A 20192-nucleotide genomic window follows, 5' to 3' on the forward strand; every position below is an offset into this window, starting at 1 on the left:
AACAAAATATGTGATAAACCACAAACAAGATTATCAGCCCCTGCCTTATAAAGCAATGGCTATATCAGCATAGACATTTGCATTATTAGAATACTAAATAGAATTTTATTCTTTTCAGATGCCATGCAATATTTACAAAGAAATGTCATTTTAGATTATGGGCTAGATTATTGCTTTGGTAAAAGTCTGTTACTTAGAAATAGTCATCCTAGTGTATAAAAAGCTAGGAATAAAACCTTTGGGAGTGAAGTAATATGGATTCTGGAGAGCCAAAGGGGGGAAAATCCCCCCACAGAGTAAATAATTGTGTCAAAGTGCTGTTAATTTCTTTTAACAAACGAACAGAAGGCCAATATTAGAGTAGAATGTGCTATGGTCTAGGTTTTCAGTATCCCTTTATCCCAGGCAAGTTAACAAGAGGGAAAATACTTTTTTGTTTTGTTTTCCTTTTTGTTATGGTTAGGAAGATTTTACTCTAAAGTCAAAGAGTAATAAGTATATGTAATACCTACAATGGAAATACATATGCAAATAAATAGAGTATTTAAACAAGATTTATTACTATTAGTAAAATATATGCTTATAAAATGCTTAAAAATCTGAGCCAATTAAATGCAGATATGTTTGGAATAAAGAAAAACAAATGTGTTTAAGGAACTGAAATGGACTTAAATCTGTGCCATAAATAAGTAGAAAATAGAGTTAATTCTTAATACAAGCAAGCATTTAAGAATAAAACATTTGGACAATACTTATATCCTTTCATTAGTTTCAGAGAATTCTTTAAAACATACTGAAAATACCTGAAATAATTAGAAAGAAGAGAAAAGAAATGAAACACACTAAGGCACAGGAACACAAGGAAAAGTCAGCAGTTCGATATACTTCCATAATGATGAAATACATTCAAAAAATCCTTCTAGCAGGTCTGAGACCAGGTTTAATTACAATCCTGGAAATCAAGGAGTGGATAAGTTATGAGACTGTCAAAAAATGGTCTAGAAATCTGTCAGTTTTCTTTCAACTCTGTAGGAATATCATTCTTTCTTTCAGTTTTGAGTAGAAATTGTTGAAAGTCATAAGTGCTTAACATTCAATTGTAGCCTCTGTGACATTCCATCTCAGACAAAATTCATGCAGTTGAACTTCAAATGAATATTGGCAGAAAATAAAGTAAAAAAGTAGGTGGCTGAATATCCCAAAATGAAAAACACCTTTTTAAAAATGTGTAGACTATCCAAGTATGGCAGACACCAGGCACGAGATACAATAATAATAGCATCCCTTCTTACAACATTACTAAACTTAGAATTAATTACCTAATGCTTTATTTTACACAGTTGGTATTTTTATCAAACACTTCATCCTTTCTTGTTTTAAATTTTCAGAAGCTAAATAAAACGCTTTTACTCCCTTTGCCACTTTGGTTGTGCTCAGTGGGAAAGGAAGCTCAACGTATATGATCAGGTAAAACAATGTATTTACTTGATTCTGTGCAGTGGAACAAAACAGTGCTACTCAAGGGAGCAGCGGAACTGCGAGAGTAGTAGTGAGGAGTGAACCACTGCAGCCCATACAAGGTAACATACTTGTAAGAAAATGCTGTGATGACACAGAATCATTCTGAACCGAGCAATAATAATCACAGTAGTTATATTATATATCAAAAAGGAGTAATTGTAAAATATATTTCCCATGTCTCCTTCTTTCTCTCTCACTACACATGAATAAATAATTTGACAGTGCTGGGCATTGGGAGTGATATGTAGAGAAATATCTACCAAGACGGAAGCTGGAAGTAGTGATTTGGTAAACTCAGTATCACAGATATTGTAAGATAAAACATTTATGTATTTATTACTATTACTTAGCTTACTAAGGATATATAATAAATAATCACAGAAGAATTTGTCTTCATAGACATTGTCAATTCCAAGAGCATATTGTTTATTCAAAAGATGTATCATAAGATGAAATTCTGCACAATGCTTAACTAAAAGTAATGCATTAGATTCTTTTGTAGTTTCTTTACAATGGTGTATAGATACCATCATGGGAAAACAAAGGACAGACTAAACTGTATATTATATCCAAAATATTCTAACACATGAGATAACTATTTAGAAATCACTAACATTTATTTATATAGTCACCACAGCTAATACTTCCAAGAAGAAAACTAGTCTGGATTTTTATTTTAAACTTCTTAATAAATTGTCTTTCTCAGACACCTATGCTGCTCAAACATAAATTCTGAGTTTAAAAAGTTTCCAGAAATGCAAAGCATACTGGGAAAGGGTAGATTTTTCTCCTGTGTTCTTCCCTTGTCTTGTCAAGATCTATTACTTCATAAAAATGAATTTTTTTTCTACACCCCCCCCCAAAAGGAATAGTTTCAGGATAAAATGTAGTAAACTTGCTTAGAAACATAATGCTGGAAATCCGTGGAGTTGTAAATCTTGGAATACCACTGGAAAAGGCAAAGAGCCTGGAAAAGACACTATCAACAGATAACTCCTTTTCCAATGTTGATCAAAAGAAGTTTGGAGGTAGTCAGAAGACATTATATTTCAGTGTACAAAACCTATCTGAAAACTGTGAGTCCTTGAATGTACACCTGATTCTTGTGGCATAAGGAACACAGCATTTGCCAATAAAATCTCTGAAGACTCTGACCACGGAATTTTGTGTCTCCCTGTCATGTGGACATGATTGTGGAGACATGAAGCTGTAGACATGGGTGAGAGCACCCCTGACCAGGGTTGACAGCTTGCCTTTATATATGCAATTCCACAGAAAATCACCCAACCCCATTTTGGAAGAAATATATTTTTAAGTATTTGTACACCCACATCCAAAAAATAGAAAAAAAGTAAAACAAAAACAAACTGCAACCTTTCCCATAGCAGAGCATTTCTTCAGAAATTTATGCTTAAGGACTTTTATATATTTCCCATTTTACTTAAATGAATCTTAAGACTAAAACAAAACTACAAAAATAGCAACACAGACTTACTCCGTCTTTTTCCAACATCTCCCTTGGATGTTGCTGCTTCATTTAGAAGAACCATCCCCATGGTGATAGCAGCATCTATAGTAGTTGTCAAGGAAACAGTAGAGATACATGCGAATAAAATCTATTAATTTTTCTGGCTCTGAACACTGTGTGTTCTGCTCCAGAACGGGTGCGTTACAGCTGCACACACAGCTAGATATGATTTAACTCTCTCCATCTAACACAAAATTACCATTCTTCGTTTGTTTGAATAAGCCTTAATTTTCAAAATAACCTGAAACTGAGATTTTTGAAGGTCTAACTTTAAATGTTAAGTTCCAGGACTTTCATTTTCTTAGCACATAGGAATCATATGGATTCCCATAATCAGTTATACCGTTTCACATTATAGATGAAGATAGGTACTAGTTCCAGTCATGGGGAAAAATTTCATCGGCAATCATAGAAAATCAGAATATATTTACAATGATTTTTTTCTTCAGGGCTTGTGTGCATAGCTTTCTTTTTCTTGGCTTCTATTTCATGTGTTGTTTCATAGATTACCTTGTTTACAGAAATATTTATTAAGGTCTGGTATTGTGTCACTTGGAAATTTTTGTTACCAATTACGAGTCTTACAAAAGCAACAAGCACATTATAATAAAATGCTCTCACAAATTTAGCAGGATCTTAATGTAGTTAAATCGACATTTTAAGAATGAACACAGAATTCTGTAATGTCTGCTTGCAGCAGGATGAATATCTTCATACCATACTGAAAGATGCCAGAGATTAAGAAAATGATAGGAGCTTTTCACTTTTATAAGAACATTTTTTGCCATGTTATTAAAACATGTTTGACATGGACTAATGTTAAGATTTAAGAACTCATCAGTTCTGGAACACATTTATTATGTATTCTCCCCAAATGACTAACAGATTGAAAAATGAAGAGAAAACTAAAATAATTTTAGCCCAGAAATTCCTCAATTTGTTCAACTTTATTATGGCCTCTGTATTCATTTCTACTCTAGATATGTACAACCAGCATCGGTAAGTCTGCCGTACAGGCTAAATCTAAGTGTCTTCTACTCCGAACAGTGAAAGCTCAAAGAATATTATCTGGCTACGTCTGTACAATGAAGTGGAGGAGGTCAGGGAAAATTCTGCAGAGTAAATATTTCAACTCTATTTTCATAACCATTATATCAAAGTACTGATTAATAATTATAAAATAATTGAGTCTTTCGTGACCATATTATCCAACTTCTGGAAAACAATAAATACCTGACTTCTCCAGTTAGGTATTTATGCTTACACTAACCTCTCTCTATACAAATGGTTTCCAATCCATTCTATTTAGCAACGCTTTACGGAACCCTTCCTGGAGAAAACCAACCAACCAACCTTGATTGGAAACCTACCACATACAAGAGAAAAGCCACTATCAGCACTATGCAATACCAGCCTCTCCCACTCCCCATTCTCAAACCAAGTTCAACACATACACATACCATATACTACCACTGAAATTTTAGGGAACCATGATACATAGTTTGAGAGCCACTGAAATTTGGGTAATTACTTGAGTTCCTTGAGTTTCAGTCATGTTGTGATGGCCTGAGTTAAATTAGGTTTCCCTTTCATCTTTCTCTGGTTACATCTGTCCAAAATCCAGAAATAAAGTTAAAACTGTCAATAAATAGTACTTAATAAAATTTATTGGGAGTATAAGAAGAGTTTTTAAGCTAGGGTTCCTCAAATTCAAGGACTATTATAAAACTCAGGGATGTAAAGTTACAGAATGGGTTATAAAGTAGAAATGAAGAAGTCGTTGACCTTTACAGTGATTGGTTATTACAGTGGGGGTTTCCAGACAGCAGGGGATAGGTTACAAGCGATTATCACTCATGCCATTTTTAGGAAGATGACTGAAGTTTCTTTTATGATTATCAGAAGCATTTATAAGAAATATCCCAAGTTAAGTTTCACTTATATTCATGAAAACGGCTAGATCTAGTCTTGTTTATGTGGCTTCAATGATTTTGTCTGCTAAGGGAATTCTCAAGTCTGGTTTCTATTTTGTAATTCACCTTAACACCCTTTATTATATTCAGGTACAAATTTGAATCTACACATTTAAATTCACACAGGATTCCAGATTATTTTAACTCTAAAAATTTCTTTTTGCAAATATTCAGAATATAAATGACATTTAAAATGATTTTATGTAGATATTAAAAGGAAAATAAACATCACTCCAAATGCTTCTGAAATTCCACTAATAAAATCGTGGGGAAATGGAGCTATTTCTATTACTCGGGAAAGTAAGTTTTACAAAATTAAACACTTAAAAATTTTAATAAAAGTATATCCATATATAAAAATATTTTCAAGATAAAATTTTATACATACACAAACACCCATGTGCACATACATATGTGTGTTATAAACACAACTATATGCAGATAAAATCCGAAGAAAGAGTATGCTTTATTAGGCAAAGGAATATTGGATATTAACTATGATTACACAAGTATAACAGATCCCTATTAAAAGATCTTCATACCATTTTTTACTACTTTTCCTCTTCAAATAGTTAAGTTACAATGTGAAAACTATGCGAACAACATGCTTCTTGTTGGAACTGTTTTTGAATTTCACACAAATCCAATTTGTGACAGAATTATAGGATTTTCATAAGCATATACCACTTTTTATTGCTTTATTTTACTGATGCACAATTGTTTCCAAATGTTTATTATAAATATTCTTACAAGGATATCTGTTTACATGTACAATATTTTCTATAAAATCTACACTTAGAGGTGGATTTTTTAGAGGGGGCATATGTGTATTTTCGAGTTTACTAAGGTACAATCATATTTTATTTTTCTTACATTCACCAACAGCGTTGCCAAACCATTTTATCAAACTGATGAGTGACAATCTGTATGAACGGTCTGAGCATCCTTTGATAAGTTCATTCCTCTTTTTGTTTTACCTTTTGTATATTGCTCATTTTTTTGCCAGTTTTCCCGTTAAGTCTTTTACCCATATTTGTATTTTTCTTAAGTTAATTTGTAGGGTGATTCCTTTTTCTGGATGTGAATTGATTGAAGTGTTGCATTTGGATTCTTCCTTTATATATATGTATGTATGTATTTGATACGAATAGCCAACATTTATTTACCCCAACTATGTGCAGGCAACTGAGCTAAGCACTGTGCATGGATTTCTCTCATTAAGACTTCCAATAGTGCTGTGAGGTGGGCACTGGCTTAGTCCTACTTATAAATTGGGATAATGAAAATTAAAGATTAATAACTAGCACAAGATGTTAAGTAGTGCTGGACCCAGATTTCAAACCAAGGCTATCTGAGCCAATATCCATTTGCTCTTAACTACAATGCAACAGAAGTCTTCTCACATTTTTTTCTTTTTATATATCAAAACCTTAATATGCCTAACATAAGATATTGTGTAAATTTAAGGGTTACAACATATTAACTTATATATATATATTTATTTATATATATATTTATACTATATATATAGTAATATATATAAATATATATATAATATATATATATTTATATATATATTTTATATATATATATAAAATATATATATAAATATATATTTATACTATATATATATATATATAGTAATTTGATTGCCACTGTAGTGGTAATTATCACCTCTATCATACTACATAATTATCCTTTTTCAAGGGTTGAAATAATTAAGTTCTAGACTCTTAGCAAATTTGATTACAGTACAATATTATCTATATTCATTTCACTGTGCATTAATTCTCTACCGTCTATTTACTACCTATTGTTAACTTTATATCCTTAGCTGCCTTATAACCCTTCCTCCCATCCTCTGGTAACCACCATTTTACTGTTTTGACAAGCTTGGCTTTTTAAAATTCTGCATATAAGTGATATCATACAGTAGCTGTCTTTCTTTGATCTCACTTAGCATAATGTACTCAAATTCCATTCATATCGTTGCAAACATCAAGATACCTTACTTTTTCATGGCTGAACAATATCTGTGTATCAATTTATTTTTTTAAACCATGCATCTATCAATAGACACTTAGGTTGTATCCGTATCTGACTATTTGAATAATGCTGCACTAACACAGGGGTGCATGTACCTACCTAAACTAGTGGTTCTGGACACATACCCAGAAGTGCAATTGCTAAATTATATGGTAGTTTTATTTTTAATTTTTTGAGGACACTCCATACTGTTTTTCCATAGTGGCTGCACCAATTTACATTCCCATCAACAGAGCACAAGGGTTCTCTATACTCTGTAGCCTCACCAACATTTATTTCTTATCTTTTTGATAACAGGCTTAAATTATAAGAGTGGGGTGATATCTCATGGTGGCGTTGATTCGCATTTCCCTGATGATTAGTGATATGGAGGATTTTTTAATGTATCTGTTGACTGTTTGCATATCTTCTTTGGAAAATTGGCTATTTAGTTCCTCTGCCCATTTTTTAATCAGGTTATTTTTTTGTAATTGAGTTGTATGAGTTCTTAATATATTTTGGATATTACCCCCTTAACTGATATATGGGGTTGGCAAAAATTTTCTTGCATTCTGTAGGTTGCCTTTTCATGTTGTTGTTTCTTTGGCTTTGCAGAGCCTTTAATTTGGTGTAGTCCCATTTTTTTTTTCTTTTGTTGTCATGTTTTCGGTGACATATCCAAAAACTCATTGCCATCGAGAACAGTGTCAATGAGCTGCTTCCTTGTGTTTTCTCCTATGAGTTTTATAGTACTAGATCTTATGTTTAAGTCATTTCGGTTCACTTTTGTGAGTGACACAAGATAGGGGTCCAATTTCATTCTTCTGCATGTGCTTATCCATTTTCTCAACACTGCTTGTTGAAGAGAGCATATTTTCCCCACTGAGTGTTCTTGGATTCCTTGTCAAATACTAGATTGTATATGCAGGAGTTTAACTTTGGGCTATTTGATTTCCTTGGTCTCTGGGTCTGTTTTTGTGCCAGTACAATACTGTTTTTATTACTATAGTTTTGACGAATTGTTTGAAATCTGGACGTGTAATACCTATGGCTTTGTTCTTTTACCTTAGGACTGCTTTAGCTGTTTGGAGCCTTTTATGGTTCAATACAAATTTTAGGATTGTTTCTCCTATTTCTGTAAAGAATGCCTTTACATTTTGATGAGGATTGCATTGAATCTTTAGATAGCTTTGGGAAGTATAGACATTTTAACAATAGTCTTTGGATCCATGAACATAGAATGTATTTACATTTGTGTTTTGATTTCTTTCAGCAAAGTCTTGTAGTTTTGGTGTACAGATTTTTCATGTCCTTGGTTAAATTTATTCTTAAGATTTTTTTTATTTTGATATTATAAATTGGATGGTTTTCTTTTTTCTTTTTCAGATGTTTCATCATTAGTGTAAAGAAATGCAACTCATTTCTGCAAGTTGATTTTGTATCCTGCAACTTTACAGAAATTGTTGATTAGTTTCAACAGTTTTTTGGTTCAGAGTCTGGGATTCTCTCTATTGATACTGATATAGATATATATAACCTCGTATCATCTGCAAGTAGCAACAGATTACTTCTTTCTTTCCAATTTAGATGCCTTCTATTTCTTTGTGTCGATTGCTCTAGCTAGGACTTCCAGTAGAGTGGTGAGAGTGGGCATCCTTGTCTTGTTCCTGATCTTAGAGGAAAAGCTTTCAATTTTTTCTCCACTGAATACAATATTAGCGGGGCACTTGGGTGGCTTAGTCGGTTAGGTGTCTGCCTTCAGCTCAGGTCATGATCTCAGGGTCCTGGGATCGAGTCCCATATCGGGCTCCCTGCTCAGCAGGGAGTTTCTTCTCCCTCTGCCTCTCCCTCCCCAAACTTCTGCGCGCACGTGCGCATGCTCTCTCTCTCAAACAAAATCTTTAAAAAAAATACAAGGTCAGCTATGGGTTTCTTGTATATGGCTTTCATTATGCTGAGGATGTTCTGACTATACCTAACCCATTAAGGATTTCTTTATCACAAAAGGATGTTGCATTTTGTCAAATCTTTTTCTGCATCTATTGAGATGAACATGTGATTTCTATCTTTCATTTCATTGATATTATGTATTACATTTATTGATTTGCATGTCAAACCATTCTTGAATTCTAGGTTACGGTGTATAATTCTTTTTAAGTCCCACTCGGTTACGGTATATAATTCTTTTTAAGTGTTCTTGAATTTGGTTTACTGATAGTCTGTTGACAAATTTTTGTGTTTGTAGCCACCAGGGATATTAGTCTATAGTTTTGTTGTCGTGTCCTTATTCAGTTTTAGTAACGGTGTAATGCTGGCCTCATAGAATGAATTTGGAAGTGTCCTGTATTCCTCAATTTTTTGGTGGAATTGAGAAGGATTGGTGTTAATTCTTATTTAAGTGTTAGGTACACTTCTCCAGTGAAGCCACTTGGTTCTGGGGTTTTCTGTGTTGGGAGGTTTTTGATCACAGATAGAATATTTTTACTCATATTTGATCTGTTCATATTTTCTATTTCTTCCTGATTCACTGTTGGCAAATTGTGTTTCTAGGAATGTATTCATTTCTTCTAAATGATGTAATTTTTGGCATATAATTATTCATAGAAATCTGTTATGATCCTACATATTTCTGAAGTATCAGTTCTAATATCTCCATTTTACTTCTAATTTTGAGTCTTCTTTTTTTCTTGGTTTAGCTAAAGGTTTGTCAATTTTGTATCTTTTTAAAGAATCAGCTCTTAGTGTCATCTGTCCATTCTATTGATTTTCTGGTCTTTATTTCATTTAGTTCTACTTTGTACTCCTTTCCTTTCTTCTGTTAACTTTGGGCTTAATTTGTTGTCCTTTCTTTAGTTCTTTGAGGTGTAAAGTTAGGTTTACTTGAGATTATGATTTTTCAATATATGCATTTATTGCTATAAAACTTACCTCCCAGAACTGCTATTGTTGTATCCCGTTTGGTATGTTGTATTTCCATTTTCATTTGTTTGAAGATATTTTTTATATTTTTTTAAATTTCTTTTTGACCTATTGGTTGTTTAGAGATACACTGTTTAGTTTCTACATATTTGTAGATTTCCTCTTACTGATTTATAGGTTTATACCATTGTGGTCAGAAAGGATGGTTGGTATGATTACAGTCTTCTTAAATTTGCTAATATGTGCTGTGGGTCTTACCAAATCATTTATCCTGGAGAATGTTCCATATGCACTTGACAAGAGAATGTGTTTTATGCTATTGGATGGAATGTCCTACATCCATTTGTTCTAAAGTGTGGTCTGATTCTATCCGGATAGTTCTAGAAATTGCTGACACTGGGTTACTGAAATTCCCTACTCTTACTGCATTGTGTTCTATTTCTCTATTGAGATCTGTTATTATTTGATGAACATATTTTGCTGCTCTGATATGTTGGGTGCATATATATTTACATTTGTTATGTCTTCTTGATGTACTGACCCCTTTATCATTATATAATGACCTACTTTGTCTTTTGTTAACATTTTTGGCTTGAAGTCTGTTTTGCCCAATCTAAGTATAGCTAATCCCACTTTCTTTTGGTTTACACTTGCTTAGAATATTCTCTTCCATTTCTTTATATTGAGCCCACATGTATGTTTAGAGCTGAAATGTCTCCTACAGGCAGCATATATTTGGGTCTTGCTTTTTAAAAAATCCATTCGGCTAGTCTGTGCCCCTTCTGATTGGTGATTTCTATCCATTTACATTTAGCATGATTAGTGATATATAAGGATTTAATACTGCCATCTTATCTTTTGTCTTCTGGATGTTTGTATCTCCAGTGTTTCTTTTCCCCCGTTTCATTGTAAATTTGTGGTTTTCCATAGTAATTTGTTCAGTCTCCCCCCTATGTCCTCCCCCATTTTTCGGTTTCCTGTCTCTAGATTTTTAACCTGTGGTTATCATGAAGCTTAGATAAAGCATCTTCGATAAGCTGCTATCAGCAGGGGGAAAAAAAACCAACCTTTTTTTCTTGGTTTACCAATAAAGTTCTACCCTTTCACTCCTCACCTTTTTGTTTTTGATGTCCAAAATATCTTATGTTGTGAATTCATTAACAAATTGCAGTAGCTATAATTATTTTTAATATTCTTTCCTTTAAACTTTATATTAAGTGGTTAACACATTATTCTAATAAAAAGTTACAGTTCTATCACCTTTATCAGAGGTTTGTGGACTTTCATTTTTTTTCTGTGTCTCTAATTAGCATCTTTTTATTTCAATTTGAAAAACTCCTTTCAGAATTATTTACAAGACAGGTCTGGTGGTGTTGAATTTCTTCAGCCTTTATTTCTCATTCATATTTGAAGGACAATTTTATGAGATAAAGTATTCTTGACTGGTAATTTTAATCTTTCAATACTTTGGATGTGTCGTTCTACTCTCTCCTGGCCTATAGAGTTTCTGCTGAGAAATCCATTGATACCTTAATGGGGGTTCCTTTCTAGGTTATTTTCCTTTTTCCTTGGCTGCCTTTAAGATTATTTCTTTATAATTGATTTTCAACAGTTTCTTGGAGATCTTTTTGCATTGAGATAATAAGGTGGTCCCCTAACTTAGTAGACTTACATGTCTAGTTTCTTTCCCAGGTTTCGGAAGTTCTCAGCTATTAATACTTTAAATAAACTCTGCCTCCTTCGCCCTCTCTTCTCCTTCTGGTATACCAATTATTGTGATATTTGCTTGTCTGACAGAGCAATAACTCTTAAGGATTTCTTAACTTTTAAAAAATATTAGTTCCCTCTTCTTCCAACTGAGTCATTTCTAAATTCCTATTCCCCAACTTGCTTATTTTTTCTTCTACCTGATATGCCCTATTTTGTATGCTTTCTAATGTATTCTTTATCTCATTTATTAAGTTTCTCAGCTCCAGAATTTGTTTCGTTCTTTTTTAAAAATTTAAATCTCTGTATAAAGAACTCCTTCTGTTCATTAATTTTATTCCTGAGTTCGCTGAATTGCCGGAGTTTTCTTGAAGCTAATTAAATTTCTTCATTCTTATGAAGAAATTTTGAATTATCAGTTAGATTACAATATTCCATGCGTTGAAGTTCAGTTGCTGGAGAATTACCCTTTTTGTGATATCATATTACTGTGATTTTTCACAGTGTCTCATGAAATATGCCTCTGCTGTCCCATTTGAAGTAGCACAGGCCTTTCTTGTTTTCTTTGTTACAGTTCAACAGGCTGGCAATTAGAAACCTTTATCTTGTTTTCCAGAAGGTGGTGCTACAGCACAAGTTTTTGGGCTTTCTTACTGGCGCTGGCTTTCACTGCTACCCTTAGGGGCAGGGCTTAAAAAGAACTGGTGTTTGTTTGTTTGTTTGTTTTGCTTTTTATTTAAAAAAAAAAAAACACCAAAAAAACCTGGTGGCAGATTCTGAGTAGGTATGGGCTTAGCACCTGGTGCTTTGGGAGTACCCTTGGGCCGGTAAGAGGATCCTCCAGTGCAGAAATCCCAGAGGTTCACAGGCTGACCTGCTGAAATCTTGGAGCCTAATGCAGGAAACACTTTTAAGACCCTCTGATGTTCTTGTCTTTACTCTTTACTCTTCCTCCCCTGAGTCATGAGGTCCCCCCTCAGAGAGCTGGGTGTTGCTAGTCCCTGCAGCCTGTACTCCCAGGCCATCTGTCCCTCTCCACTTTCCTTTTCCACCTCTTCTGCAGGAGATGTTGCTGCCGTAGCTCGCCACCCTCCAAGCCTAGCAGGTGGCAGTGTTGCCCTGGGACAGAAAGGCAACTTGGTGTGTTTTACTCTTTTTTTCTCTGCCCTGTTTGCCAGTTTCTCCCATCAGGCTGGTTGGATCCCCAAAATATTTCCTCTCTGGTGGGTGTACCAGTTTTTCACTCTCCACATTACCTTTTCTGATGGCAGCAAGTGGGTATGGGGCAGGCTCACAAACTCCTTTTGGATCCAGCCCTCTCTGAGATTTTATTCACCCACCACAGGAGGTACAGAGGGGTGTCCTGGTGTATTGAGCAGAGGTACTTTTGTTTGGTTACGGATGTCCAAGTACTTGTAAATCAAAAAGACAAAAGGAACAACTCATATTGTCATGATGCTGAGGCTCATTCTTTAAGTTGCTTTGTTATGCAGAGTTGTCATTTTAATGTGGCAAATTATTTATCTTTCCCTATGAATTTTGTGGTTGTTTCTCGCTTATGAAATTCGTACCCTTAAATCTTAAAAATATCCTCAGTATTTTTAAGTCAGGTAATGTAAGCTTTTCATGTCATTCAAAATGGCCTCTAGGCCATACATGATTTGCACCCTGATCCCCAGCGTATACCTGTCTGCCCTTGTTTGCTCTTATTCTTGTCCTGCTAGCTATTCTTCCAACAAGACCGCAGTCTCTCTGCCTTCGCATCTTTGTACTTGATATTCCCCTGCTTAATGCTCTTGTCCCAAATATCCACATACCTCATTTCCCTTTTAGTTTCTGCTCAAATGACATCTTATCAGAAAAGCCTCCTCTAGGAAAAAACTGTTTTCTTGTTTTTTCTCTGTAACACTGCTTTTGAAAAACATTTCACTTTTTTTTTTTTTTTAATTTACTGCCTTTCTCCTGCCACTACAATGTTCGCCCCCAAAAAGGCAGGAAATTTTTGTTCATCATCTCATCCATTGCCATTCAATTCTTTGACACAGATATCCTCTTCCTCAGTTTCCAAATAAGGAAAATGAAGCAGAGAGGTCTGAATAATTTATACAAAGCCACAAAACTAGTGACAGTTGCCAATCAAAAAACCATAAAAGAAATGAGGTAGGATGATATCACAGGGTTATAGTAAAATGATGAGAGGAGTAAAGGAACAAAATAGCTGGAAATGCAAGGAAAGATAATAAAGTTAACAGCAACGATCTTGAGGTAATAAGGTTGTGGGGTTTTGCTTTCTTTACCACATCCTACAGAGCAGTAGTTCGCAAAGTTTTTCTGTAAAGGCCTAGAAAGTACAGTTGACCTTGAAAAACACGGGTTTGAACTGCTCAGGTCCACTCGTATGCAATTTTTTTTTGTTACTGTAGTATAGTATTATAAATGTACTTTCTCTTTATGATTTTAATATTTGCTTTGCTTTAGCTTTATTCTTAAGAAGTATATAATACATACAATTTGTAGTAAGTATATAATACATATAACATGACAAAATATGTACTGATTATGTTATCAGTAAGACTTCCACGTAACAGTAGGCTATTAATAAATTTTTGAGGAGTAAAAAGTATTATGTGGATTTCTAACTGTGTGTGTGGAGGGGTCAGCACTCCTAACACGCTTTTCAAGGTTCAACTATAAATACTTTGGTCTGTGCAAGTTGTATGATGTACGGCTACTACTCAACTCTGCTGTTGGAGTGCAAAGTAATCACAGACAACACAGAAATGAATAGGTGTGTCTATGTTCCAGCAGAAGTTTATTTACCTGAATAGTAGACTGGATTTGGCACTCATTGGTCCTAGTTTGTCAACTACGGTTACAGAGGATCCAAGGCAGCGCCAAAGGCACTATAAACTGTTATATCTGAGAGGAAGTTAGTTTTATTTACTTGAAAATAAATGCGAGAACTTAGTAAATACAATGCATACAACCCCAAAGACTTTTAAAGCAAAGGAATGACTAGTTATATGGTTGTGTATAACCCCAAGGTAAAATACTCTATTCAAAAGCAGTAGGGTCAAGAAACAAGTGTGATCTGATCTTCAGAATATTTCCTGCAAACCTGAGTTTTCTAGGCTTTACCAAAAAATAAGCTGTGAACCTACTTTAAACTTGATAGTTGTAATTAAGATGTATGAATTAAACTAAAATGGCTTTGAACTAGCCAACTTTCCCTCTCTTTTATTTAAAGATACCTTTTTAAATTCAGGCCTTTGAGTGTTGAGAATTATTATTTAACTTATCTAACTTGAGTTCCAATATATCAATGAAAAAAAGTTTTGGTTAAAAAAGGGCCTAATAAGACTTGGGGAAAAAAATCACATCTGTAACATAAGTTTTAGGTAAAGTATTAAGAAAGAGGTAAAAGCTAGATGATCATCTGTCAGACTTGATGAGTAGGGCTTCCTTTGCTGAGTAGAGGGTTGAATGACTCAGCACAGATTTGAGTTTCTATGTTTAACTCTGGAATAACAGCTGATTTTCTGCCATTAAATTGTGAGTGTAGCCATTATGGCTGTGTCTTATTGAAAAAGTCCCAACATTAGAATAAGAGATGGAACTATATAGTGGATGAATACGTTTCTGAGACTTTTTCTATTGTTCTGAATTTGCTAATGCCTATGCTTACACACACACACACACACACACACACACACCCAGTCTACTTCATGTATTACTTTCACATTTGTATTGAGTAATGTCATAGCAATATATACTTACTACTGTGCACACCTGAGTTTCTCTGCTGAATCTGTCAATAACCTTTTACCGCTTAAAAAGTCAAAATATTGACATAATCCCACATAAAACAGAAGCTGCTATTTGTATAAATTATATACAGCACTCAGAGGCACTAAGCATCCTGCTGAACTACTAACAAATACATTTGCACTATATTATGATCCATTCTCATTTGTACGTGATGTTAAGTTTACTGTTGCTCCTCTGAAGAGAAAGAGGATTGTCAATTTAAAGATAAATGAGAACAGATGTCAAAAAAAAAATGTTAGCATATTATGCAAGACTTACAGAGATCTAAATCTAAAATTATCTTCAATTTGCATCCATCATTACTTTTTTTATGTAGTATGTTTTTCCTTGGATATAACATACTAAAACATTTGCTATCACAGATTAGAAACATATGCAAAGTAAAATAATATTCATTAATAATAAATGGAAAACAAATATATTTCTCATAGGAAAAGCAAATGTGATCTTTGTAAGTGTGTGTGTATAAATACTTTAAAATTATTGCTAATGTACCCTTTGTCTTTTATATAAGCACTTTTACTTCCAAAAGATGTTTATCTCATGTCATCATCTTGAGGCCCTAGAACTTGACAGATGTGGAGAACGAAGGGATAGATCAGAGTTTTAAAACAGTAAAGCCAGTCCTAGAACTCATGTATCCTGTTTCTACCAGCGCATATAGACCACATCTTGGTGAATTCAGATAAGGCTCAAATTTCTTAGCAAAGTATGGGAAGATTTTCATTATCCATCTAAAGTAAATGTTCATCAATCTTCTCTTCAGCATTTGTGAATATTCTCTCTCATTTTATGTTTTTGTATCTGCCAGACCTTCTAGAATATTCTCATTCATTTTCTGTCTGGGAAACTCCTTTTTCCACTGTATCAAAACCAGATGAAAGTCAGTGCAAGTTCTCTAGGCAGTGAGTTGCTCCTTCTTTTGCACTTCCAAGCATTCGTTATAACATTTATCACACTAAATTACAATTATTTTTCTATCAGTCTACCTTATTGTAAACAGCAAATATCTTATGTTTGCATCAGGTACTGAAACATAACTGAATGAAAAATAAGTAGCAATGAATTTTTACTGGAAAAAATAAAAGGATTACATAAGTTATTCTTTCTTTACATATTCCATATTAAAATGTTGTGATATTTCTTCTTTTTCATATAGCTTTCTCTCATGAACTACTTAGGACTGTTTCTTTTTTTTCCTAAACAAGGTACTGAGAGAATAAAACACTACTAACAGAGAAAAATCTTATTTTTAGTAAATACGAATCTATAACCTATGACATCAAATGACTCCATCTGTTCTTAAGTTTTTTCCAACAAAATTTTGCTTACAGCAATTGCATCTAATGATTTGGCTTACTAAATCAGAAGGAGAAAAGCAAAAAGCAGGCATATTCTCTTCAGATAAAGAAAAAGTGACCATCTGGAATTTACATGTGTTTTTGTTTTGTTTTGTTTTTTTGTATAAATGAAAAAATACACATGCAAATTACAAAAAAAAATACATGGTAAGTTTTAAAAAGATCAGTAGACTCTGCCAAGTGAAAGTAAAATCAGAAATTATTACTTTGGTTACTTTTTAACTTTCACCAATAATTTTAATGAGTCCACCATTTTAAAAGACATTTTCTCTTTCACAGTTATCTGTACAACAAACAAACCAGGAGAATAAAGCAACAGTTAGTAACCTATTGGTAGCATAAAGAGAATAAGTACTTTTAAATCTGCTCTGTATTACTGTTAAAAATCTACATGGAAGACTTCGTATTGCTTGTGAAATTTCTTTGCATTGTAAATCTCAGCTTGATGTCAATGAGCCATGAAATGAACCCCTGGAGAATTCCTGCCATACAATGATGGTCTCAACATAGCTTTTTGCTAGGTACTCCTGATGCGTTTCATAGACTAGCTGCTTTGAATAACGTACACGGCTAAAATGCCGTATCATGGACTGAAATAGGATAGAAAAGAAAATAAAAGCCTACAGTATATAAATAGAAGTTGAAATATTACCTGTAATAGTTTTTTTTTCCTACCAGTGTGCTTCAACACAAATGTATTTTGCTTCATAAGTACATTTATATAATGGAGAGATAAGTAAAGAGTAAAGATGGTCTTCCTTTATTTTCCAATAAGGGGAAGGAGATGTTCCAATACATAGATTTGGAAATATGTCATTTTGTCACCACGGAGCCTCTGATGTGCATAAAATATGAATCTCTTACCATATTAAAGTTAGAAAAGAGACACGTAGCACTTACTGATCAAGATCACTAAGCTTGAAAATGCTAATTCAAATACTGATATTTCCAATTTTAATCTATGAAACAAACTGCAGCAAAAACATACTCGTACTAGTAGCTTCTTAAGAAAGCACACAGGTAATTAAATACATGCAAGCAAGAAATGGGCTGAAGATATGCACAACTGCACATATGCACACAAGTACGTGTAAAGGGTGGAAGAAATACAAATGCAGAACTGATGGAAAAAGAAAAGGGGGGAAAAAACCCAAAACAGCCTGTAGTGAGTACTTGATGTTTTTGTGTGCTATCTCATTTACTTCACACGGAAATGCCATGTGGTTACTTTGCTAATTCTGATTTTATAAATGAAGAGGTTTGTAAGCTTCTTGAGAATTGGAAGTGCTTTAAGCACCCCTGCCCCTTTCCTCCACCACTACAATCAATAGAAGACTCAGTCTATACCAACACCTGACGCACTGTCCAGAACATATTATGCAAATAAAATAGATTACTTAAAAAGCTGAAGGTAGAAATACATACAGTGAATTAAAAATGCACTGTTAAAGGTAGAGAAATACAAAAAAACTTTAATGATATTAAAGATCGTTGTTTCCTTCCAGATTAAAATTAAAAACTTCAAGATGGCATGATTGACATTTATTCATGAAATCCTGTATCACAGACGTATAACGTATATAAAACTTAATAGACCATGAAAAAGAAAAGTGAATTCTAGTTCTTCCTTCAACTTAAAGCAAGTCAATTAAATTTGTGGGTTTTAAGTTTTCCTACCTATAAAATGAGATTTGGACCTACATGAGTTCTAAGATTCCTTAAAGGTTTAAATAGCTCTGACTGTATAAAATACTGAAAATCTGGTCTAGATTACTTCAGCTGAATATGAATTTTAGTAACCAGGAAAGTAATCAAATTTTATAAACAATTCTATAGGCACACTTTAAATCCTGATGATGACTCAATATGTTCAACATTATAAATTTAACCTTCAAATATTTCTCAAGACACACAAACATTAGTGCTCCCCCAAGATACAGTTGTTTACTCAAAGAGTAACCTTATTTCATTCTGAGAGTATTCAGAGTTTGGTTTTAATTAGACACTTTAATCTTACCTCTTTCCTATTCTGTCTTTACCCTTCTACCATCAAACCATACTGTACTCCCTTATCTGATTCATAACATTTATGTTCCAAAAAGACATGTTAACCATCTTAAATCTCCCTCTTCTGACTTACCATAATGTTTAAGGGAACCAGTAGTAAGATAGATAGTATTTTAAAATTCTGCTTTTTATATTTTAGGACACTTTTTTCTCCCTGTTAGGATCCTATAGGGTAAAACCACACAAAACTCCACAGAAAGATTTAAGCCAAAGATAAACAATGCAGAGCAAAAACTATACTTGGCAATTCAACAGTCAGTAAAAAAAAAAGAGAAAATTATATAGTCTGTTAATGACTCAGAATAAAAACAAAATTAAATAGAAATAATTAGCATAGGAACTAGAAAGTAACATAGTAAAGTTTAAAATTTAATGTCTTTTTAAAATCTTAATAATTGTCATAAAAAAAGTCAGTCTGATAGCATGCAACTTTCGTCCTTTTCAATCCATCAGTATTTTAAAGGATACTTAGTACCAGAATAATGTGTGACTCTGCCACGAATTGAGCTTGGCTGCTTCCGTGAATGTAGCTCTACAAAACAAGACAAAGAAGCAAAAATCACAATCTAGAGAAAAGCAGATCTTTTTGTAAGTTTTTTTCTTTTTTTTCTTTTTTTTTGGTATTTTAAATTTTATACCGTGAAGGGAAATAATAGAAAAATCTGAACTCCTATTTATAATTCTTTTGCCTAACATAATTAACTAGAAATAACAAATGAATATGTTGGTTGATATTACTGTAATTTGTAGAAAGCAATATCAAAAGAAAATTTAATATAACTCGTTAAAAGGTTCACCACAAACACAAGCATACAATGTAATGATTATTCCACAGTTACTATAAGATGTAAGATACAAATTAGAGCAACTAAGTTTATGTTTAAGGAAACAAATGACCAAATATTAAATTGCTCTTTTCCACATTATCAGAGTTTTAAAATAAGAAGATAGCTTTATAAATTCATTCCATTAGAGCAATTGGCCTTAAAAAAAAAATTAAAACTGTTTTACCACACTGAGAAATGTACAGTTTTCCATACCTAGTAAGAACTATTAATAGTTGATGCCAATTAATTACAGAAAATACGACACAAATCTCCATCTAGGATATTCTACTGCTTAAAAAACTGACTCCCATTATTTCTGCTGTTAAGGTCTTATGAAAATTAACTGCTATGCAGTTGCTTTAAATACAAATCCTCTTCTAGGTTTTCTGATTATCAAAAAAAAGTTTGGAGAAAAAAATAACATCTATAATATAAA

The 20192-nt window shown here is 33.3% G+C and overlaps 1 protein-coding gene across 2 annotated transcripts in view; it reads right to left on the minus strand.

Moving 5' to 3' along the window:
• The window catches only part of TUSC3 (tumor suppressor candidate 3), a 227446-nt gene that overhangs the window by 10774 nt on the left and 196480 nt on the right, over positions 1-20192 (minus strand). For both annotated transcript variants that reach the window (XM_045810880.2, XM_045810881.2), the window contains exons 7-8: positions 19398-19461; positions 3017-3091 (exon numbers count right to left, since the gene is read on the minus strand). In XM_045810880.2, the coding sequence (XP_045666836.1) occupies positions 3017-3091; positions 19398-19461 (139 nt within the window). The remainder of the gene's footprint in view (positions 1-3016; positions 3092-19397; positions 19462-20192) is intronic.

This window comes from Ursus americanus, chromosome 27 (genome assembly GCF_024610735.1).
Source record: "Ursus americanus isolate L20-20 chromosome 27, mUrsAme1.1.p, whole genome shotgun sequence".
NCBI classification, from domain to species: domain Eukaryota; kingdom Metazoa; phylum Chordata; class Mammalia; order Carnivora; family Ursidae; genus Ursus; species Ursus americanus.